Below are 24,902 nucleotides of genomic sequence, written 5' to 3'. Positions count from 1 at the left end.
CGCATCAATCTCTTGTCTTTCGTTGTGCACATTTCTATAGTTGGGAGCAAAGTAAGTTAAGATGTTCTTGAAAGTAACCCAAACTGTCCTGAACGCCCAAGTAAGGGCGTTTTGGCACCAAGAATACGGTTCAGTTGCACTCCTAAAGTAGTTCAGTATCAACCACTGGCTAATCTACTTCCAGATTATTAAGGAACCAGGTCTCAGATCAAAACTTTCTTGCCCTGAACTTCTACCAACAGAAAGCACCAGAGAGCCTATCAATTCAGGATACAAAATGTTCTGGTTTAGCTTCTTGCCGTCTCCCAGAAAAGGTGAACTGGTATGCAGGCCAAAAAAACCCGCTTGGATTCTTGCCTGTCCACTGAAAACCTGGGCTGAGTCAGCTGTCAGATACTCCAGATTCCTGGGGGTTCTGGAAGCACACCTGCTTCTGCTCACGAGCAGCCTGCCTACCAGGAGTGGACTTGCTCGCTGTGTGGCACAGAAAAATTCCCAGCCTGTCAGTGTGAATGAAGGGAGTGGCCAAGTGGCAAATCCCTCTCCTTCCCAGTCTGAGAGAGATTCCACACATTCACTGAAACACTGGCATGTTATTTATGCAAACCCATAAAAGGTAATCATCATGTTTTCACATTCTTATAAAATTACCTACCAAGTAAGGATTTTCTCAGGATGAAACATTAAGAAACGTAATAAAGTATTTTCAGAGTTAGAGATTCATTTTCTGTTTACTTAATTGCAGGCTCTGGAATTAAGTAAACTTGCATAAATATTAAGAGTACTTTAAAACCACTTTCTTTTGAAACCAATTTAGAATCATTCTAGAGATCTACTACAAGTGCAATTGAAGCATCCCAGATCTCTCTCTGATAAGAGAACTGATTGTGGAAGCTTACTGGTGTGGGGTTTTTATATCTAGACATTAGTTCCAATTCATCTGCAGCAATTCCAGTCCATAACAAGGAGTATTTTGCTCTAACACAGGTGCAACAGCGAGTTAGTTCTAAGAGGCAGAGGTGCTTACCTTCACACTGTGATGCAGGAAAAAGGGGAGAATAGAGCGCCTTTTCCCACCAGCATTGCTTTTCCTGGCTGCCACTCATTCTCTGCAGATTAGTATTCAATATAGGAAAGTGTTTAGACAATAATCACACTTCATTATGCCATAAATAATATACTTACATGTAAAGGAGGAAACCCTGATATTACAACTAATTTGCTAGATCTTACAGGTCACACTGCTCAATTTCTAATCCTAATGGGAAATGACTGTCCAACTACAGCGGAACATCCATTCTCTGAACTCTTACAGCCAATATGAACTCCATGCTGGGGCTCAGACTTTGCCTGATACAGAGTTGCACAAATCCAGAACAAAAAAAATTAATTCCAGCCCTACATTTTACAATCTACAGAGAGATGGAGGCATAGTGAAACATTAGTCAACATGGTGAATAGTTAGTGTAAAACAAAACAGAAAAGAAAGAAAAAAGAGCGGCAAAATTTCTAATGTTAAAAGTCTGGAAGGGTGAATCAGCAGTACCAATACCCAATGGGAAAACAGAAAATTAAACCAGAGAATTATGTGCCAACATGAGGAAAAAAAGTGGTTATAAGGATGTTCAATAATTTGTCTTTATGCTAGAAATAATCAGTTCACTAAGAATGCCAAAATACTTCCTTTCTCCTCTATATTTTAATGCTAATTGAAGTTTACCAGAGCCCTTTCCTTATGACATTAATGGACATGGCTAAAATACCAAGGGTTTGTCACAACAGACATGTCCCCAGTTTTATGGCTGCACTGAGGTAACCCCGTTAACCTTCAAAAGATGATGCCAGCTTGTAACATCCTCTATAGATATTAGACAGAATGATTAAAAAAACCAAACTACAGTGCAATTACCTACAACAAACATTAACAAATGAGCTTCAACACTGACTTTCTATCCAGCTTCCTCCTCTGTAAGCCTGAGAACATTTAAGCATGGAAAATTAATGAACCTCCTTTTGTTCCTCCTTACACTACTGTAGACTAAACACCTATTCCTTAAAACGCTTATTCCTTAATAAAGAGAAGTTCCTCTCACACCAAAGGAGCAACTCAAGAGTGCTGTATCCACACACATGTACCAGATTCAACTTATTTTTTCTCATGAAATTGTGCTGGTTTCCTCTCATAAGACTGAGGAACAGTCCTTTTGGAACCACTCTCCAAAAATTCAAACTCCAATTCTAGAAAAGGGAGTTCTTAGAAAGTTAAACCACAGGTTGGTGTCTTTTTCAACATTACTCCCCCCCCCCCCAAAAAAAAGGAGAGGAAAAAAAAAAAGCTCAAGGGTATTTGAAGCAGGGCTTAATAAGAAATATGTGCATTTACAAATAAATTCAATCATGGAAGCCTCACTCTGTGCTGACTGTAGATAGAGGTGTCTAAACTCCATGGGCATAATGCTTTGTTAACTTCAAAGCCTCTTCCATCGCTGCTGTCACACCTGCACAGGGGATAAGCTGGATGAACCAGAGCAGGTTACAAGCAAAGCCAGCTGGAGTCTGGCAGGGGACAACGAGCTGCAGTGGACTCCCTTACTGGGCTAAGGCACCTTTGGAACCCATGCATGTGCTGCAGGATGGCTCGGGGAGTGAGCTGACACTTCTGTGCTTCCCTCAGAGCCTCAGTGCCTGGAGAGCAGGAGGAGGTCAGACAGGTCCCAGCTTGGAGCAGAGGCAGCCTGGCAGGACTTCACTCTGAGCTCAGACCCAGCCCTCTGCCCTCACATCGGCCCTCATGCTGGGTGTTATTTCTAAACCAGCATTACTGTCAGGTGTGTGAAGCAAAAGGACAGATGTGTAAAGACCCTCTCCATACTAAAGCCATTTGGGGGTTTAGTTTGGGAGTGGATGAAGGGCAGGAGCTGATGTCCATTTTATACGTTTACTGAAGAAAACAATTTTTTTCCTATGGATGTTTAAATGTTTACTATACCTGCCCAATCTGTCATCATAACAATTTTTGTGAATTAAAGAAATACTCCCAATCAGTAAATACAAAACACCAACTCTAGAATAGTACCATGAGTCTAACCTCCTTTGTTGGCAATCTTTCCCTTTTGAAACAGCATTTTCAATTTTATATCTCCTCCTCCTCTCTCATACACATACTCACATACACTTCCAGTGTTTTATGAAAAGTTTTACTGAATTGGTCAGATACCCATCTAAATAGCTATTATTCACAATGGTTCTGGCATTAGAAATTGCAACTAGAAGCCTCTCCTCTCTGAAACTATTCGTATTTATTTTACTTTATTCTTAAGCAGAACTCAAAGACAGCAAGGCAAACCAACTGCAGTGCTGTTCCACTCCAGCCTTGCTGCAGGTGAGAGAGAACACTGATAGGTTTCCCCTCTTGTTTTACAGGTAGGCATAGGGTAACTGAGGCTTCTCCTAGAGACTCTGGTTGAGGTAATGTAAAATCACTTCAGGACCTCAGCATTCACAAGCACAAACACTACTGTAATGTTACAGCAATGCAAGATTCTCCTGCCCCAAGTCTTGGCTCACTATCTGTGAGCTTTTTGTAGATTTGAGTCTGAACTGCACAGTTAGATGCAGAAACTAAAACTCCAATTCTGCTTCTGGTCCTATCACCTTTCCCACCCCAAAAGCTAAGCTAACCTAACAGCAGAAAAAACAAATTTAATGTTTGCTGTTGTCTAAAGTTTGAAAGGGTAAAATAGTTTCAAAACTTTAAATAGTAAATACTAAATAGTATGTCTTTCATTGGCCTCTACTGCACATTTGTTCCTCGTAACATCACACTATGTCTGCTTTCTCAAATGAGCCTTCCCAAGAACTTCATACAACAGCAGGGCTGTCCACTTAAGTCTTTCATCCAAAACTTCATGTGAAACCTCTGGTATACAAAAGAACAATTATTCCTTGCAAACACCAGTACAAATATTTTCTGAAGGAACAAAAGCAAATATTATGGTTTTTTCAACTAAAAAAGGAAATTTTAGTGCAGCTAATGCAAAGGAGGGAGTTTGTGAGCTTAAGTGGGTAACGACCATTTTAAAAAGTGTATTGGATCTCCAGCATAACGATGGAAAAGCAATTCACTACCTTAAGGATACATCTGAATAAAATGGAAAACCAATGGAGAAGTGAAAGTTGTTTCCTGCACTGTGAATGCCATTTCCTACAGCTGATGACATTTTTCCTCACTTTGTCCATTCACACACACAGTTGAAATAAGGGAGCCCAGGAAAATTCCTGTTCTACACACTTTTATTGTATTGCTGCTTTCTTGGCAAGACTGCTATGGACAGCATCATGAGACTGATTAACTGATGAAGCAGCATTGCAAGAATGCAGCAGGATATCACAGCACATTGATCTGGGCACAAGGACAAGCACTTTGGTGAACACACCTCAGCCTGGGAGCTGGGCTGGCCAGAACACCCAGTTAGGTGCATTTTTCTCTTTTGCTCATTTCGTTTGTGTAAAGTGTTCCATGCTCACTACAGCCAGGGATGTATCCAACACCACTGTGTTTAACTGGGAACAGCAGGCAGCCTGATAAACAGCACATTTCAGTGGAACTGTGTGTTTGCTGGCAGAGCTGAAATGTAACTGAAGTTTCTGTATGACAGGACACTAAGACAACTCTTAGGAATATCTTTGACAAGGGCATTTGGGCAGGTGAGGAAACTGTGATGACTAAAGTTGGGAAAGATCAGATCTAGGAGTATGAAAGCAGTTACTCACAGGAAAAGTCCCAGCCGTAAGGTAAAATAATAAAGCTGGTACTGCCCTGTATGAGGTTTGGTTACCTGAATGCTAAATGCACAGATGGAAAAGCTACATAAAAAAGGTAAGAGAAATTTGGAGGGGGGCAGGAGGTTGAGGTTTTTCCCCTCTCTCCTTATGATTACAGACGTATTTGATAAAAAAGAAAAACACCCCTTATTTTATTTATATTTTGTCATATATATATATATTTTAAAATATTTTTCCTCAGATAAGAGCTTGATTGCTCATACTTTATTAGCAATTTACTTTATTATTTTTTCTTGGCAGAAAATAATAGTTTTATTTTGCAACATCACAAATTTCTAAGGGAGCATTTATGAATATGCAATATGGTTTTTTCTCCACCAAGAACTGGTACAGCTTGTGCTTAACAATTTAAATCTTATTTCATCAACAATCTGCATAGGGAGAAATATTTGTATTTTTTTTAACTATTCCTTAACTAACAATTTTGTATGAGGCAGGAATAATTTTTTTTTATTTCCTTGATTCCATCAGAAGTTTTCCCCTACAGTTACAGACAAACGTCCAGAGCAAGTTCATACAGCAGCTTAGTCATTTGCCAGTCAGAAAAGTTACACTGGTCAGAACTTTGTTCTTCAAGCAAAATTTATGCAAAGCATCTTCTCAGAGCTGGGATCTAGAGCTGTAAAGACCATCTGCTGAAAGTCTTGAAAAAAGGGCACTTTCATTATTTCACAGAAATGTTTAATTAAATTTTACATCTACCCATGTAAATAGCTGTTATTTTTGATCTAAACTGGTATGCCTTTCAGGATAGGCTATTTGTGCTTTAGATACTAATTTGGAAACACCATCACAGAGTATTTGTACTCCTTCAGGATGCATGCTGACAAGAGTCATGGCCGTGACAAGAGGTTTGCAGAACGCGAACACAATAAGCACTAAAGCCTCAGTATGGTCTGAATGAATATTATCAGAAGTGTTACAATTGACAGTTTCATAACCAAGCACAGAGAAAGTCATATTAATCTGGAAGTACAGATTTCTTGTTGCTCTGCAACCCCTTACTATCAGGAAGAATACAAGAAACACATGAGTAATTTAGAAGTCAAAGCAGCAATGAACCCATTGAATCCCATTCCAAAAGATCAGATGCTAATTTTAGTTCAGCCACTCAGTGAAGATACACTTGGCTCAAGTAGCTGATCACAAATAAAGAAGGGGACCTGAGTCTGGATTTTATGTTCTTAAAACCTATTTGGCAGTAACCTAATTGCTGAATTTCACTGAAAATACACGAGCAAGGGACCCTATGAGATAATCTAGTCTCTGTTCCTGCAGAAAGCTGGAGTCAACTACAATGCACTATTTCTCTAATCTCTTCAAGGCAGAATTTCCACTGCTTCCCTAAAAATAACTGACCCTTACAGTAATGCTTGTTGTCTGGTTAGAATTCTTATTCTTCAATTTCCCTTACTGTGACTTAGGGTCATGACATCCACTTCTTCTGTGTTTACCAGAGCCTACAAAGCAACACAGCTTCTCCCTTATCTCCTCTAACTATGAACGTGGCTTCTGCAAAACTGCTGCCTCTGCTTCAAGTCTCTTACTTGAGATAAAATACCCCCAGTTCCTTCACTCTGTTTTCATAAAGGGTGATCTTTGTGTTGCTCTCCTCAACATATCTGTCTTGATAGACAGAACCAGAGCTCAGCCCAGTACTCCAGCAGAGCAATTCCATCCCCTCTTACAGAAGGGCATTCCTGTTTCTGTATCTCAGTGTTGCTTTTCCAGTGTGTCATTCCTGATTTACACTCGGTTATGATCTACTTAGAGATGCTTTTCTATTTCATATCATTTCCTCCCCTGTCACTTCTCACACTGTGTTTGTAAAGAGGATTATTATTTTCTTTAAAATTTTAGTTGTCCCTGCAGGATTGCCATTTTATGTTTTAGGCCACGGCTCCTATTTAACAACCTTTGGATTCTAATCCTGTCTTCCACTGCAGACTTTCCCAGTTTGTTATCATCAGGGATTTTCATAAACATGCCCCACACCAGAAAAAATTCTCAACTTTCTTGTCCTCCAGTAAACCACTGACTGTTATTTTGAGAGCGCAATCTTTTGCTAAACCAGTACTTTAAAACTTTTTCAGTTTCTCATGCATTTGGGCCATTTACAGCTTAAAATATTTCTTTAGGGAATTTAAAAGAGTACTTAGTAACACCCCAAGTTCCATTTTCCTCCTTTAAAAAATATATTTGCTTTTTATATATTTTCTATCATCCATGTGTTCTCAAACAAGTATATTACTAGACTTTTCTCAAATTACTTGCTGCTCCTCATGATATTCAGCTGAATATTGCTATGACTAGCTGAAACAGGTGTAGTTTATCTGTACTACTCCTTTACTTAATTTCTTTTCAGTAACAATGACAACAAATGCACTAATCAATACCTTGGACATTACCTTTTCACAGCTTCCCAAGCCTGTTAGTTCTGCCTCTCAAATATCTTTCAGTCAGTTTTCTGTTTCTGATTCACTTCTGGGACTTTAAAGTGTACCATATCTTTATTTTATTGGCTTACTTTAAAGCTTGGGGTTTTTTCCTCATGATTTTGATACTGTTGTTGTGAACTCTCTTTTTTAGGTCCTCTCATACAGACTAGTACTACCCTTCAATACCCCAGCAAATTAATGTTTTCTTAATTAGAATATTAGAGCTTAAGAGTATTTGTAGGTGTTTTCATCATCTGCCACGATCAGCACTTACCAAGAACTATCTGGACCAGTCCTTTCTTAGATAGCCCCAAATTACTCTCTCTTACAATGAAGTCCTTTGCTTCGTAAGTGGATGACTCTACATGCTCTTTTTCCACCTGATTCCCCTGATTTTAAGGCACACAGCAGACCCCTCTGAATTTTGTGTCCCTCTTACCGCTACCTGGATTTATGGCAGTTTATCTGCTACACTGCTGACCTCAGAACCACCATAAGACACCCCTCCTTCCCTTCCTCTCTTCACAGCCCTTCCTAGAGGGGGGTTGCACACTTACATTACTCCAGTGAACGCAGCCCCTCACCAAATCTCATGGCCAATTCAGCCATGAGATCCACAAACACTTAAACTGTTTTTGCAAGTAGAATTCCCTCATCCCCAAAACCACTGTCTTAGGCACGTTCACACCTGAAAAGTGTGGTACCGATCCCAACCAAACCCACAGGTCCTTTTATCTAACTCAAGGACTCATCAGCACGGGCATTCTTGGAGCACACCTACTAGACTGGGGCCCATATAACATCTGTTGACAAGAGATTCAGTGTTGGTATATTCATGGTATATATTCAGAGACCATTAACTGGTCCAGACTGGGTACTTACCCACGATTCCACAGCTAAATGGTCAGAGCATTTACTGGGAAAAAAAAGGACTGTACTTTTGGAGGGTCAAGGGGGTGTGTTTGTGAGGTTTTATGTAGTTTTTTGGGTGGCATGAGCTTGTGGTTTTTTGCAGGGGTAGCTTGGTTTGGATTTTTTTTTTGTGTTTTGTTGTTTGGTTGGGTTTGATTTTTTTTAATCTTGAGGCTAGGTATATAATTATCATTCATGTTTGGAGAACTTCTGCAGGAGCTATTAGCAAATTCCTGCTGCAAAATACACTGTGATTCTAAAAGAAGTGTTCTAATATAGAAGGTAAGAGGGAGGAAACTGAACCAGATTTCTCCACAGTCTTATAAATAGGAGGTATTCAGAGACATGTGCTTGCACAGCACATATATAACTCAAGTTTAACTGATGCAAACCAGAATGTGTTACTATTACACTGTGGTCTATATTAGTATCTTCACAACCATTATTTATGCAAAAATATTGCAGGTACCTCAGAACATAACTCAAACTTCATGTTAAATGACAGTGCGTTAAACGATAACTTTAATTTCTGTCATAAGTCAAGCAGAGAAACACAAAAGTTTCATTTAAAAAAAACCTTTACAAATATTGATCTATACTAATCGGTCAATACCACAGCTTCTGCTCAAGTTTTCTTTCCCATCCATGTATGTGTGGGGTGTCCACAAAAAATGTTTCTCCTAGACTGTCCTAATTCTAGGCATTTCCTATTGATTTTGTTTAATGCTCAGAAAATAAATAATACCACTCTTAAAAAGAAAAAAAGTTCACACACATCTTTATAGACACTTAAGTAAAACAAGAAATTTAGATAAATGTTCTTGAGCCAAGAAGTCAATTATTTTCAGACTCAAACTACTGGTGCTTAGGAAAGCCCAGAGTGTGCACACACCTCTCAAGACATGGTAGATGCAGCCAGGTAAGTTAAGCCAGGCTGTCTCATTTTAGGATGCAATCAGGCTCCTCAAGGCCCCCAGGAAGAGCTTAATTTCAAACCAAACTGGAGTCTAGACTGCTGAGAGGGTTGTTGGCCCTTTGTACTTCTCAGTGGTTTATCAATTTGTAGCTATGAAAATGCCTACAAAATCGTGAGACCTGAGCAAGGGAAGCAGTTTTCCTCTTGCACTAAGGAACTTAAAGAAAATAAAATACCAGAGCTTTTTGAGCACTATTCACTACCAAAGACTCAGAGCTACCATAAACTATCAAACCACTGTTAACTTATACCAGCCACTTACTACTTTCTAGAATGGATAAGTGGTTGAAGGGAAGATGAGAATAAACATTCTCATGGAGCACTGCACATCCAGAAAGGAGATCTGGAAAGGGCTGAAAGGAAGTGTAGGCTCTTGCTGTCACAAGTAACTGTATTACACCATTTCTTCACTCATTAGGCACTAATGCATGATGAAATCAAATTGCACTTACTCCTGGTAGAAGGCAATTCCAGAATCAGTTCTGACTTACAGTCTAAGTCTATTAATTTTTTCAGTGACTCTTTCTGCAAGGCCTGGCACAAACACAGAAACTTCCTGGACTCAGCAGAGACTTCTGAAGACACTTCATCTCTGTCAGCTTAACAGAGCAGCAGGAACCAAGATGTCTAGAAAAGGTCTGGAAAGTTACAGATTTAATTCCCTTGTGCAAGCAGCTGACACCAACTTATTGACACAGGGAAGAGAAGCAATTAACTTAAAGGAGGATGAGAGCAGAAACAAATAGGAAAGAAGGAAAATAAGGAAGTCTGATTTCGTTCAACAAAAAGGTGAACTTTAGTTTTAACAAGAGGAAGGTTAGCTTTCCATATATGAGTTAGTGTTTCAAACTTATAACTGAGGAGTGTACCATTGCACAACATTAGCTGGGTGCAACTCTTCAGCTGAAAATGAAAAAAATTCCCTCCTAATGTAAATAAGATAACTGCTGAATGTGTGAAGAGGAGGCTGAAGAGGAAAAGAAAATGTAAGATGTAAGGAAAAGAAAATGTAAGATGCAACTTACACTTGTCCAGACAGTATCTCTGGGCTGGCCACACAAGTAATTATTTTAATAGTTAAATATTTCTTCTCAAGAGCAGAGGAAGCTCACAGAAAGAAAAACCTGGGATATTTTTGGCTGGAAAGAATTTTTGCTCTTGATTATTACTTAACTTATGCTATGATTACCTAAAAGAAAACTCTGAGCTTAACCCATAGTTATACCGAGGCTTTCTTACAGTACTGTAGCAGTGATGGATATTTTGAATTCATGTTTTATTTCTTTTTGTGTCTATGCTGACAAGAGGATGTTGAAATTTCCAGAGAATATATCCTTTCTACAAGTCTTTCTCTGCTCAAGTTTACAACTCCAAATTCTTCCATTTGGAAGTAACTATATTGAAAAGACTGGCTTCAGATCTTTCCCTTCAGAATTTTAAAATATGTTTGAATCAAAAGCAGCAATATTTCATGACTCAAACTTTATGCACATTTTAACACTTTATATGTAAATCAGATAACCTAAAGACCTAAGGTAAACAGATTTAAAAGTCACATGAGTGTACACATGCATATATTTCTAAAGGTATGCAAGATGACACCAAAATGCCTGAAGATGGCTAATTTTTCACAGAATCACTGAATGACTGAGGTTTAAGGGGCACTCTGGAGGTCATCATGTCCAACTCCCCCTGCTCAAGCTGGGCCATGTAGAGCAGGCTGCCCAGGACCTTGTCCAGACATCATTTGAGATCTCCCAAGGATGGAGACTCTACAACCTTCCTGGGCAACCTGTGCCAGCACTCGGTCACCCTTACAATAAGAAAGTTTATTCTTATGTTCAGATGGAACCTCCAGTGCTTCTACAATGCTGTATTTTCTAGAGATCTATACAATCACAAACATTTAAATTGAACTGTCACATGAGAAACTGCTGGTTACCAGCTGCCAGCTGCAAATTCTGTAATTTTATATATCCACATACCTCTTCATGCTCTCCTGAAGAAACAGGATTATCCTCATACGCGGGGAAATGACACCCTGCTTTACAACTGCAAAACCTGCCAGTCTCCTCACGTGGCTCCACTATTCTGCAGTTTACTTTAGAGCTCTCCACCGCTCTCCCTTCTAGAGATTCTTTCATACTGCATTCTAAACAGGGATCTTGGTTTCCTACTGGCAACATCCCGGCCGACTCTTCTTGGGAATCCAATGATGTTTGTGCACTCTTCTCCATTCCAGACTTTTTTAATCTGGGAAGGAATTTTCCAGATTCGAGCTCTGATTTTCCATAATAATGCCCTTCTTTTTCTGCATCTTCTTCCAGAGGTTTGAGATCTGCTTGCGGATCCTCAAATACATCTACTTGGGGAGGGACAGCAATACCTCCCTCATCTTTTTCTGACTCAAATTCTGACTCGCTTCCACCCCCTGGAGAAAGTTCAGATGCAGAAATTGGGCGAAAGTGAGTCCTCGGAGAAATCCGTATAGCCCTGTATTGAGTTCGATCAACACCACATATCCTGGGGTGTAAAACCTCACTGTCTGAATCAGAGCACAGAATTGACTTAGGTTTAAAACTAGGGCTGAAAGATGCAATTCCTTCTGGCTCAAACGAACACTCTACATGAAGAACTTGTGAAAATGGATTGTTCAGGTCAAAGGAAGAGAATGAGTATTCAAGCCCTGGTTCTTCGACTTGAAAGTTACCACAAGTTCCCAGTAAGTCTTCATGGAAGATAAAAGAAAAACCCTTATTTAATCCGTTATCTCCACTCTTTGATTGCTCGTTCTGTTCAAATGATACAAACGGCCTCCACAATTGCCTATGGCCAGGGGCAAAGCTATTACCTGGAGTCATGAAAACATCTGTACCAGCAATTGTCACCACATCGGAGGCTGCACATTGCAATAAGCTCCCCTTTGAGTGACTAGGTGGCACCACTGCCCATTCTCCATCACTGTTAAAAGTTTTGAGCTCCCCATACACGCCACCAAGTATAAATGAGTTTTCTTTATCCTGGTTAACATCCCAAGGTTTTGATGGTGTGGTATAGTCACCACCATCTACTTTTGATAAATCATTTGAGACAAAGGCTCTCTTCTCTACATTCTCCTTTTGACCTTCCCAAAGGTGATACTCTGATCTCTGCACTGCTTTATTGGGTTCCTGGAGGGTTTCAACTTTTGCTTCTGTATCCAAACAGCAGCAATAGTTATTTACATCAGTTGAAAACAATTCATCTTCTATTCCTTCTATTTCTACCATTGCTGCAGAATTTCTGTCTGTCATATTTGTCCAAATATCTTTAATAACCCCTGAGCTGTAGCCATCTCCATGTGGACTGCCTTCACTACACCCTTGTGTAGTTTCATAGTCTTTACTTTCTGCTTTTTGTTCTAGCTGAATACCACAGACAGATTCTAGCTTAGATTTCTTTTTGAAAATCAAAGTGGGCATTTCTCCTAAAGTTCTAGCTTGTTGCTGGCAGGTTTCTTCTGGCAAAAAATCTAGAATTTCTTCATCTACATAATTCGAAGATACTCTAGGAACTACATAATTCATATCTTCGGCATTAAATTGCGTGGATTCTTCATATGGAATATTTAAAGTCTCATTGTCTGAACGTGTTTCTTCCGAGTGTGACCATGGACTACAGGTTCTTGTTGAAAGATTGGAACAGTGTTCATTTTCATCAAAGGCACTATTTTTGGTCCATATTAGCAATCTAGACTGTGTTTTCCCAAGAATATTAGCAGTGCTACTAGAATCTGCATTTTCATTTCCCAAGTTGAGTGTTTCAAAAGAAAATGGTAAAACAGAGTTACTGCATTGCACTTCAAACACTGAAAAACAAGAGTTTATACCAGACCCTTCATTAATATCTGAAAAGAGCTCTTGATTGCCAGCAAGCATGTGTGAATTAAGCATTGTGCTGTCTAGGATGGGGGAGAATCTGATCGGAGAATCTCCTCCAAAACTTTCCCCATCTGCATCACCAGAACTAGAAGATGAACAGCACTCCCAAAATTGAGCTAAATTACTAAGGTCTTGCAAGAACCACCCTTCAGCACCAACAGAGCTGGTCGAATCAGTCCATATTGCACTTTCCCCTTGCAACTCCATTCCATCTAACACTATGCAACATTCTGCCTCAAAATCAGTTTTTTCTTTACTCTTCTGTCGAATCATATTTAAAATCCGACTCTCCCCTTGCATCGTATCTGAGGCACCAGGATCCAACATGGATTGATCAATATCCACTTCATAGAAGTGCGTTAGTTCTGACAGATGAACATCATCTAAATATTTGTCGTCCTCTGGTTGAGAACATATTGAGGTCCCAGCGAGGTCAATATCCTCATTTAGAACTGCAGGCATTTCTACAAAGTGACCATCGATGAAAGTACCTGCTGCGAGGTATGTTTTATGAATATTATTGTTGCTAATACAAAGACCATGCACTGATTCAGACAACTCTTCCACAGCCTCTGATGTTACACCACATATATCTTCTCTGTTGCGGTACGTAGTCTCCAGCTTGCTTTTTCTGCTGAGAGGAACGAAGTACTCCGTGATCGGCTCAGTATACCACAAGGGCTCTTCTTTATATTCCTTCTCATTTCTGCTGTCTAAATACAAATCTTTTCCATCGCTACCGCCAGCTTCTTTTCTTCCTATTTCTTTTAATGGCCTTTTACCTCTTTTGCACAGTTGTTTGATGGACCCGCTGCTGCTGCTGCTGCTGCTTCCGCTGTGGACTTTTCTGTCAGCCTTTTCACCAGCTTTCACTGACAGCCTGCTCTGCCCATTACGCCCCTTTTTGTTCCGAACCTCTCTTGTTTTGTGTCTTACTTTAATACATTTCATTGATGCCTTGTATTCACCTTGATTACCACTAGAACTTGAGCCAGCCTCACTGGATCCAGACGACCAGGAGCGGGGACGCATCTTTCCCTCAGACTTATGTCGGACTTGCTTTTTGTACAGACCAGGCTTCTCTTCAACAGTGTTGCTACTAAATTTGTTTTCTTTCTCGTTTTTACTTTTCTTCTGCTGGGTTCTTTCCTGTACAGTGGCCGATACTTTATTACTTCTGTCTTTAGTTACTTCACTTTCACTGTGGCAGTCCTTTGGAGAAGATGTATCCGTGCTAGTTGGTGGAACAGTGGATGAAGATGAGGAGCTAGAGTAAGAGCATACTTTGGATTTATTCCATACAGTCATAATTTCCTGCAGGCAAACTGGCTTTTCAGAAAGAGGAGGAAATGCTTCATAGTACCTAAAAGCAAAACAAAAGGGACATTTGGATCATAGAGCTTCAGATGGGCATTAAGATTAGAAAGTATTACTAAAAACACACCAAAACACCAACAACCTAAAAAATCTCGTTTGCTCTATATATGCACAAGCCACTCATTGCACTATCTGAATGATATCAAAGGGGAAATAAGATAAGCTTTAAAAGTGCCTAGAAATATACTGTCTACAAGTAAGTGTGGATGCTTACAACAGTGACGGCTTCTCTCTAGGTTTATTAGATAATGTAGCAATTCACTAGTCTTCTTAAACATGTTTGATTTAGATTATAAATTAAGAAGTCCTGAATTTCAGTTAGTTGAGTCCTGAATTCCAGTTTTTAAAACTCTCCTTTATGAAATGAGTCACTATCTGTTAAGTTCTACATAGTTTGATCATCCAGTTATTAAGAAAAAGCTATTAAAAAAAAGATTAGTTCTTGAGTACTTTAAGATGCTTAACAGCTTTATGCAACAGGGACAAGATTAAAATATAGTTTTCTGCAATGTTTAAAGTAGTACATGTTTGACAGCAGAGAGATTTATACTGAATCACATATATTTTATGAAAACCTATTAAAAACTTCTATAAGTCAGTTAAATGCACATTAGCACAATCAGTTCCCTGAAAAAGTATCATCCATTTAGTAACAATTCTACTAGACTGTTGCTACCAAAGGTTATTATTAAGAGATACAGAAGCAGTTGTATCTCCAAGAGAGGTCAATGATAGAATTCCTGGGTACTTCAGTAACACTGGACTCGGGTACTCGGTAACTAGGAGACCACTTTGGTTATCAAGAGTTTAAAGGCTGTAAAAAGGTTTGTTTGCCATTTCTGCAACAGAAGACAGCGAGTTCTGAATCCAGGAAACTGATTCTCTCCCTGGAAGTCCAACATGTCAATTAATGCTGTTTTAAAGGCTTTTAATTTGGCTGATTGACTTAGTCTTAAGGAAACTAAAACACAGTATGGTTTGAGTTCTGCATATAGTCAAACGAAAGTAGTCAGGACTATGACAGAAATTAAACTAGCCCATGGTACCAAGTGCTTATATTTAAATATTTAAGATTAACAAAAGAAGATGGCAGGAAAAAATGTATTTCTTAATATCCACAGAAACAGATTCCCCACTAAGTTAATTTTACTGTGTTAAAATATGGGAGTAAAAGGAGAAAAAAGAAAAGTGTCTCAGATAATAATAAGAAAAAAAATGCATACATTTCTACTTGATCCTTTGCTGTGGGAGATAAATCAGTCTCAGGAGTCAAAGAGCCTTCTAACTTTTTGTGAATCTTCTCCTCTGTTTTGGAAGAAAATTCCAAATGCTTAACAGAAAAATTCAAAAAGCCAGTGTATTTTATAACAGCATTTAACAAAAAGCATCAGGATGTATACCTGTAATAGTAGTAAAATATCCATAAATCACTGTAAATAATATAAAGAAATTACAAGTTACCACCCAAGATTCAAGTTTTCCACAGCTGTTTGGTTAAGTCCTGCAAATTTGACCTCATACAACTGGCCAGAAGCTACATGCAACCTTATGGCTAGCAATGTCCCCCCAGGAGACTTCCTACCGAATTTTTAGTTGTTTCCCATCCAAATCCCTACCTCATTCCTGCATTGCCACAAGACACAAAAAATATTTTAAAAATTCAATTATCTGACTAAATATTTTTGTGTTGGTCACATCTAACTTCTCACATATTTCACTAAAAGGAAATATTCCTGCAGTAATTGCTGTACTTTGAGTGGATATAAAGTCATAATTCCTGTGTGAGAAGTGATTCTCAGAATTTCTAGTTCTTTATATTAAAACCTTTAAAATAATAAAAAAAATGCTGTGAGACATAGTATTTTTCTTCCAAGTAAATGCTCAACATCACCTTCACTCAGGAAGAAACTGTCACATCACAGCACTATGAAATACTAAGAGCTGAGTTCAAATACAGAAAAAGGGAATGGAAACAGCTAAAATCATGCTTTAAGCAGGTAAATGTCTATCCCTTATTTACAGCTATTTATGCTACATGATAAGCATATTAATTTTACTCTAAGTGTCCAAGGCTGCTGCTATGTGTCTGAACAAACACGTGCAATGAACTTGCACTGGAGACACCACAACTTTACATTATGCTCTCTACTCTAAGCTTGACAACATAAAGTCCCCATGACCATTCCCCTAAAGCCTGGGAATTTTAAGTACACCTCTCTGTGAGGGCTACTTGGATGCTTTTCATAAGAATAGTTAGTACATAACTACTTTGAGGCAAATCTATCCTTGCAAGTACCAATACACAAATGGAACCGAATCATGCCCACTTTATTTTCGTTACTTTTAGTAGGGAGGGGGATGCTGAATTTGGAGTATTTATTAAAAAAGCAGGCATAATGGATACAAACAGTTACAGCTTTTCATGAGGAAAACTCCATTTGTGACTGGCTATTTCTGAGGTAAATAAAACATACCAGTACAGATTTGCTTAAACTATTTGAATGAAATTATTCAAATGTATTTTAAAATTACATGGCTTATACTAAAAGCTACTGAAATAAAAGCCTAGTCCCTCACTCCCAAGTCTCAGAATGTTGCACAGTTGATAAATACAACACACAGCCTCAGAAGGTTAAATATTTTTTTCCTCACCTTGCTTACTCTGAAGGTCTTTCAGTTTGGAGCAAAGCTCCTCCACTAATGTTTCAATGCCAGAGCTCTGCACAACAAAACCACAGGGGAGAAAAAAAGAAAAAAGAAAATGCAACTTACTAAAAAGAATATTCATTTTGTAGAAACATATCAACACAGTAAACATAACTCAGCAGACACACATTTTTCTGTTTGCATGGTAACTACATATTAAAAGCAACAGAATTTACTAGTATGTATAAAACCATTCCTATAAATACGTGAATTAGAGGTCAAAATGATTCCAGGAAACACGGAGATACATTCTCATAGAGGTTTCAAACTACAAGTCACATTGTTGCACTATTGGATATCCAAGGTTTGCAAACACTCTGCTGTCACCTTTACTGCACTGTGTCACTGAGGATTTAGCCAGGAGTCTCAGGATAAAAGTTCAAGCACCCACTAAACACTAAGATGCATTTCAAAAAGCTAAGCCTGATCCTTTAGGTTGCACAGTTTATACCTGTGGGAAAGGAACTGTTAAAAGGATACAGAAAAATCAGGCATGATTTTCTGCCTGGAGAATAGTAGGAAGAACAGTAGGAAGGAGAACAGTAGGAAGAACACACACCTCAGCAGCAGAGAGGGAGAGGAAATGCTTTCACAATATCTTCATGCAAAACTCATCCCACAGTTTTACAATACCCATGTATTTTTTCTTTTTAAACATTGTGTTATCAGCTCAGGAGAGCAGAGGGAAAAATAAGCACCTTCTTCATCTTCCCTATAAGCCTCTATTCTCCTCTGTTCCTCTACATAAATACTGAAATACTGAAAATAAGCACACACACAAAACAATCCAATATATTTATTACCTATCTGGGAAAACCCCATGCTATTCCAATGGAATAAAAGTTGAATTCCAGATAGTGAAATACTAAACACCAACCTCCAGCCTGAAATGGCCATCCCTATTGGAAGGAAAACAAGGTAAGATGGGTACTGTGTTGATGCCTAAGGCATCAGTGTAGATATTCATGTTCTCATGAATTCCATGCTTGGGAATCATCCTTGGAGATTGCACTTCCCACTCTCCGTAACTGCAAACAGGGCTGGAATCACACCTAAACACAACAATCCAAAACTGTGAGGAGGATACAAGAGATCCCCTGCACATCACCGAACAGCCAGGAGTGGTAATGAGGGAAAACCACGCAGCTTCTTGTATCCTATGTACAGTTTCCTCAATATCAACTCCATCATCACTGGAATTCCAGTTCCAATCATACTTGGAGAAACTTATACAAACTCCCTAGAAAATCATCTCACCTTCTGAATTTAACATGATCTTCTGTGCATATAATTATGGAACATGTATTCTCTCCAAAAGCAACACCAATCAAATATCGACTTACAGAAATGCATTAAAAAAAAGTTTGATTTACTGTGTTACCATGGTGGTAAAATGATTTCATTTTTCCAAGATCTAAGGGTTTCTCCTCTCTCATAATTACTGGCCAAAAATTGATGAGAAATACGAATATATGTTGCTAAAGCACAAGAAAATATCATGGAAAAGAGAATGCTAATTCATACAGTGAAACTAGCTTGTTTAATTCACTGTCAGAAACACACACTCGAAAAATTATATACTGAAGCAATGACTTATATGCTAACTTCTGAACTTTAATTATTTGCAGCCAAGTGAGAAAGAAAGCAATTTGTTATTCCTAACTGCATTGCTGCACTGAAGTGCTAAATATAAACCTTTATGCCACATACTTAACTGAGGATGACTTAGCAATATCAAACTTTAGAAGGCATCTTCTACATCAGGAAATTTACCAACACAAATTAAATTATTTAGAAAGAATAAAGCAGGACAGTAATATGGATGAAGCTATGTAGTTGTAATAATTTGTCACTTTATGCCTATATCACTCCTGACTTCCCCCTCCTCCCCCCAAAAGGTCAACAGAGGAGGAGCTGGCCTTGGTTTTCCTCAGCTCCCCGAACTGTCTAATTGAACAGACACCTGTAGCAAACACTCTAAAAAATACAGATTTACTTTCTTAGCTTAATTATAACATCAAGTAAAAAAAAAATGCCCCAAACCAGCAACAATATGCTCACCATTACACCGAAGGAGTGAAAACTTTTGGAAACAAATGCTTCATTTCCCCCTGTACCATGAAACTAATACTCGAGTCAGCTGATGCCGCTCGCTGTCCTGCACTGCGCTGAAGGAGACAGCGCTCGCTTTGAAAGGGGGGGGGTGGGAACCCACTGTGCAGAACACCAAGAGTCTGGAGACCCCTTGCTCAGCTCCTTACTGCAGTATATAAAAGCAAGCTGCCGACTTAATGCAACAAATGCCATGGCAATTATTTCCTATATGACAATGGTGCTCTCGGAAAATGAATCTGCTTGATGTACTTTTTTATTGTTTAAGTTAAGGCACTGTAGGCTGTAACAACCCCACTGCCAGAAAGTAAGATGTTCCAGGCACCAGCTTGGTGCAATAGGACACAATTAGTTAACAAAACCACGTGATCTGCTTGAAGTACTTTGCTTATGTTCAAATTTAAAGACAGTCCCCAAATAGTACATTTTTCAACATGGAAGTCTTAGTGCCCAATTATGATTGCTTTTGTAATTCCATCACAAAAGGCTTAAACCTCACAATTGTCTGTCCCAGATTTCTATTAACCTGTTTCTCTCATTCGAACTACAAAGAGCAGCATGTAATTTTTTAATTCATGTTTTTTATTTTGCTTAACAATATTTCCTGCACACCAAACACATTTTATTCAGTTCTACTGTTTTCAACATATTTCTTTTTCCTTCCCCTGATTTAATGTACATCCAGTTCTACCAAAAGTTGTTCTTTTTGGCTTTTCATCAGCTGGCTGAAGCAATGGGAGGATTACATAAAGGATAGGTGTTATGTTACTGGGATAGGAGTGACTGTGCTAACAGATAAATTAAGCTTCTGAACTCACCCACCATGAACAAGAACAGTCAATCTGACTGCTGGAGTTACAGGACTCCAATAGCCAGTGTCTTCCTCACTGACCAACATGACTCTATTGAGAGCTAAATTAATGCAGTTCTACATAATGAAGAATGAAACCAATTAAAGAAAAAACCAGAAAAGTTCACACAAGTTTTTATATATATTTGTAAATATGTTTGTTGGTTTTGAGGTTTTTTGGGTTAGGATTTTTTTTTTAACACAAGAGTGCACACACACACACACATATAATGTCAAATATTAAATCAAAGACCTTTTGAATATGCTGTAGTTTGGAAGTAGAGCAGCCAGAGATGACAAGTGGTAACTCATTAGTCTAAAGCAATCCAACTGCTTCTGTAAGTACATTCACACCTCTGTAAAGCTGCAAAAAATGTTCCCAGAAGATACTGAATCTATAAGTGCAGCTACTTCTGAAATATTTTTATGAATTTAAAACATTCAGTCAAATTGTGAACCTTGGAAAAACCCAATATTATGTACACCAAATTCAAATCCACTAAAAACTGTTGCCAATGTTAACAGTGGGCAATGGCTTCTGCATTCTGAGAGTTTGGAGCAAGAAGCTGTCAAATATTAGATCCTCTCAGATTCTTGACACATCAATTCATACTGATATTCATCTCTGCTAGCAGGTTAGTTCTGAATGTTGCAAACAAGCAGAGCCCAGCCACCGACGGGAAATTTAATAGGCTTTTCCTGAATTTGATCACAAATAGCACCACTATCATTTCACATAGTTACAGTAAGGAACTGAGGAGAGCATTGCTCAGCAAATTTTCCATTTGCACTGAGCTTTCATCTCTTCCCATCATCCAGTAAGGATGTCTAGTTACAGGTCTCATACTTCCGTGCAAAAAATGTCATGAAAATGTAAACTGTGTCCTGCAGATTTGCATACATGGAATAGCCAAAAATTCTAGACAGAGAAAAGGGAAACAAAATTCTGATAGCCTCTACTTAGAATGAGATTTCCACATCTGATGTACTGTAAATATATACAGAGAAACTGAAAAATTCCATCAGATTGTACAACTCAAAGGGCTTTGGTTTGGGGGGTTTTGTTTGAGTTTGGGTTTTTGTGGGGCTTGGTTTTTCACTTCCAGCCTAAGTTAATAGCTTCCTCCAGAAGCTTTGAACTGTGCAATGTAAATATTTACTAAATATGTCTTGTCACTTCAGGCCCCAAAGGTCCTTGCTCTCTTTAAGCTTTTGAAAAGCAAAAGCATTACACTTCATCTCTCTTGAACAATTAAGGTAATCACTCATTTGCTTTTAGGGTTCTGAGAGCTTTCTAGCATACACTTTCAAAACAAATCCTCATTTCCCCTTCCCAAACATACAGAATTATTTAGGTTGGAAAGGACCTCCTGAGATCCAAACCTCTGCTGAAACAGGGTAAGCTAAAGCAGAATACTGATGCTCCTTTCACAGAATACAAGTTCAAACAGTCTAGAAATTAAAGGAAATCAATATATTAATAGTTTCAAATAATTCACTTAACAGGCCATAGGACTCTTCAGAGGAGATGGTTCTCTGACTGTACCAGGACAGTTTTCTTGGCATGTGGCCTGTCACCAAGTGCAGGATTACATAGCTGTTCTACATGCATCAGCTGTTAAGCCACGTGAACTGAATAAGGCACAAAATGTGATTCACTGCAGCCACACATCTATTTCTATATTTTGTGGGATGATGAAAGCTAGATAAAAGTCTAGGTTTTCATTTTTTAACATTCTGACACAGTATAATTCCTTTGATTACAAGTACTCTCACAGGAGGTGCTCAAGAAAGACTAAAAAAGGACTAAAAAAAAAATATCAGCCCAAGATCACCACTATGTGAATAAATGAATGAATAAATAAATCCACCAAAAGAGCAGCCTGCCTGGGGTGTTAAATCCAGGTGGAGTTCAAAGGAATAAAATAGGGTTCCAGTTTGCATGCTGGAATTTTCCTCCATCATCATAAGGGGGGTGACACAAGGAAACATTTAAGAGTGTATACTTACAGTACAACCTTTTTGATCCTTTAGTAGTGAGAAGACAATTAAATATTTATTTTTTTCACTTGAATACATGATGATTTACGACAAAGATATTAAATCAGTCAGAAAAACAAATTCTACTTATTAACTTCTGTTTCAAGGCTCATGAATACTTGATGGAAGTAATCTTCAATAAATGTGTGACTTTAGAATATCAATTTCCAAGCAAACTGACTTAGTATCACAAAAATCAAAGCCCTCCAACAAGGAAATAAAAATACTTGCTTACAACTCTCTTAGTCCTGTCTTTTGTACTAAAACAGCATTAGGAAAGGTAAATTACATATCTGGCACATAACTAGAATCAGACTCAGATTTTCAGAGCTGTAATTCATCACTTCTTACAACACCTTCTAAGAGAGAGAGAGATAATAAATAGCACGTTATTTACTAATTCTAGATAAAAGAGATCAACTGCCAGCTCAAATTAACTTCAAATGAACACGCTATCCCTAAATGTAGGTTACTAGAGCAGCTAATCTGACTTCTGTTATTTAAAACTTAATTCTGGTAGCTCCCTCCCATAGCAGGCTACATGGAAATAAAAGTTATCCCTTCAAGAAATGATAATTCCTCACTAGAAACTATCCTTCTCGATTATTATTAATCGCTCATAAACAAACATGCTGACTTCAAAGCCAAAAAGGACGTACTATCCTTGTAAGTAGTGTTACTGTGAGATTTCACTTAATCACAGTACTTCAAATTGCAGATGCTGAAATGTTCTTAGTGGTATTATCAATGCAACAGGAGTAACTTTTAAAGTGTGTTCCCCTCAGTTGTGCAAGAGCTCTTTTCTGCACCAAGTGAAATGCAGAAAGGACACTTGAACTTTCCTCAGCAGGTACTCTGCCACATTCATTCAAGTTTGCTTGTGTGTATGATAAGAATTCAGAATGGACCTCAACTCAAATTTTTGGTGAAAATGATTGTTCTAAATTATGGAAAATTATAATCTAATGACACTGCTCTGTGATGGAACACAAAGCATTATTCAGGAGAGCTCTGTAACACACTCCTCTGGCATTTTCATGGCCACACCTGTGTGCCTGAAGGACCGTGCTGCCTCCTTCCTCCACGAGGTGCAGTTGCCAACTTTCTGTCCCAGACTTACCAGAGAAGCTTCTGTGAGGGGAGAACTGCCTTGCCCTGGTTTGCTCCCATTATCACTGCGAGTACATACAAGGTGAAATAACTTTCAATCATATTGAACACATACTTTCAGCCTCCAAGACAGTCATCTATACTATGGGAAATACTTAAGTAATATTATGAAGCAGCTTTTGTGTAGACAAAGCTCTCACAAAGAACTTCTCCAGTTCTATAGATACCTTTTCTATATCAAGAAAACACATACAAAAATTGGAATAATTAAAACTTTTGTCAACTTCCATTAAAGTTACTATTATAGTTGGCAGAGCAGCTTCAGCAACATGACAAATCATATGTGGTACTATGAATATCTGTTAAAATGCCAAAGCCATAAGGAAAAAGGAATTGATTTATTGTAATTAATTTATTCTGTGATGGTTACCTTGGCAAGACAAATTCACTTCAATTTCCTATATGGTATCTGAAGTTATTTTTAAAATCCCTTTCTAGAAACAGCTAGTACATCCCTTTCCAGAAGCCCAACTGGATACAACCCAAAAGGAATATGATATTCACTAGTTTTGTGAAGCGTTTTGGCATTTCCTGGAAAAGGACTGAACAATCATCCTCAGACACATGCAAATGCTTACTACTGAGCTAGTCAGGATAGGTGCTTCAAAGAAGCATTATGGCTCTTTTGGAACCTCAACTTCATTTTTTTGCTTTACTAAATTCAAACTTCTCAACATGCACTTCACCTTTCTGATTTGTTAAGATGGCTTTTACACAACTTGCTTTGTTCTTGTCTGTCCTGTATCTTTACATTAACACTCTTGTTCACGTCACTTCTAATTATACAAAGATGTGTAAATTCAATCACCTAAGAAACCATTTAATGTTTACTATCCTATTCCCTGGTACCCCAGAGTAGTGGCCCTGTGTATTACCTAATTAATACTGGCTTACCTCAGAGAAGCAGGGAACAACAGTGATTAAAATTAATTCTAAATCACCTAGTTAATGTGGCATCCTACATAAAAAGAAAAGAAACAGAGTCCCTGTGCTACAGACTCCATAAGTCCTTTTTCCGCAGTTCTTGCACATCACTATTGCAAAGTGCAAGGCAGATTATGCAACAGTGCCAATAAAAAACATACTCAGATGTGGAATCATAATCAGTTGATTCATTAGGAGATTATTTCTTCAAATAAGGTGTTACGACCCGCCCCAGAAAAAGGGAGGGGGGTAACCCAGGTTTTTATCAATAATTCCCTTGGGGTGGATTAGAGTGAAGTGACACTGAATAATTAGTGTCTGAAAACATATACTGGCAAGGTTTATTTTAACAATTCTGTATCAACAGGCATGCTAGTAGTTTGGGTGTTGTCATAACAATGTGGCATAGAGATAACCTTTGGTGGGGGGGAGAAAATGCATAGGGGACAATTTTGCATCAACAGGTATGCTAGAATTTTGGGTGCTGTCATATAACAATGTGACATAGAGATAACATTTGGGGGGGCGGAAGAAAATGCATAGGGGAGAGAAAGGCAGGATAAGAGCAAGGGAGAGTAAGGGAAAGAAAAGCTGAGAGTGGACAGATGTCTATAGGCACCGCCCACGGGGTC

The 24,902-nt window shown here is 38.5% G+C and overlaps 1 protein-coding gene across 4 annotated transcripts in view; it reads right to left on the bottom strand.

Moving 5' to 3' along the window:
- Window positions 1-24,902, bottom strand: part of KIAA0232 (KIAA0232 ortholog) — a 67,330-nt gene that overhangs the window by 4,606 nt on the left and 37,822 nt on the right. For 2 of the 4 annotated variants that reach the window (XM_064653290.1, XM_064653289.1), the window contains exons 4-7: window positions 17,121-17,187; window positions 15,692-15,773; window positions 11,157-14,454; window positions 1,028-1,109 (exon numbers count right to left, since the gene is read on the bottom strand). In XM_064653290.1, coding sequence (XP_064509360.1) covers window positions 1,028-1,109; window positions 11,157-14,454; window positions 15,692-15,773; window positions 17,121-17,187 — 3,529 coding nt within the window. Of the gene's footprint in view, window positions 1-1,027; window positions 1,110-11,156; window positions 14,455-15,691; window positions 15,774-17,120; window positions 17,188-19,235; window positions 19,335-24,902 lie in introns of those variants that run through there. The other 2 variants (XM_064653291.1, XM_064653292.1) reach the window with 2 other exon arrangements.

This window comes from Pseudopipra pipra, chromosome 4 (genome assembly GCF_036250125.1).
Source record: "Pseudopipra pipra isolate bDixPip1 chromosome 4, bDixPip1.hap1, whole genome shotgun sequence".
Lineage (NCBI taxonomy): Eukaryota > Metazoa > Chordata > Aves > Passeriformes > Pipridae > Pseudopipra > Pseudopipra pipra.
Note: the sequence above shows the minus strand (reverse complement) of the source record. Positions and strands in the feature narration are given on the sequence as shown.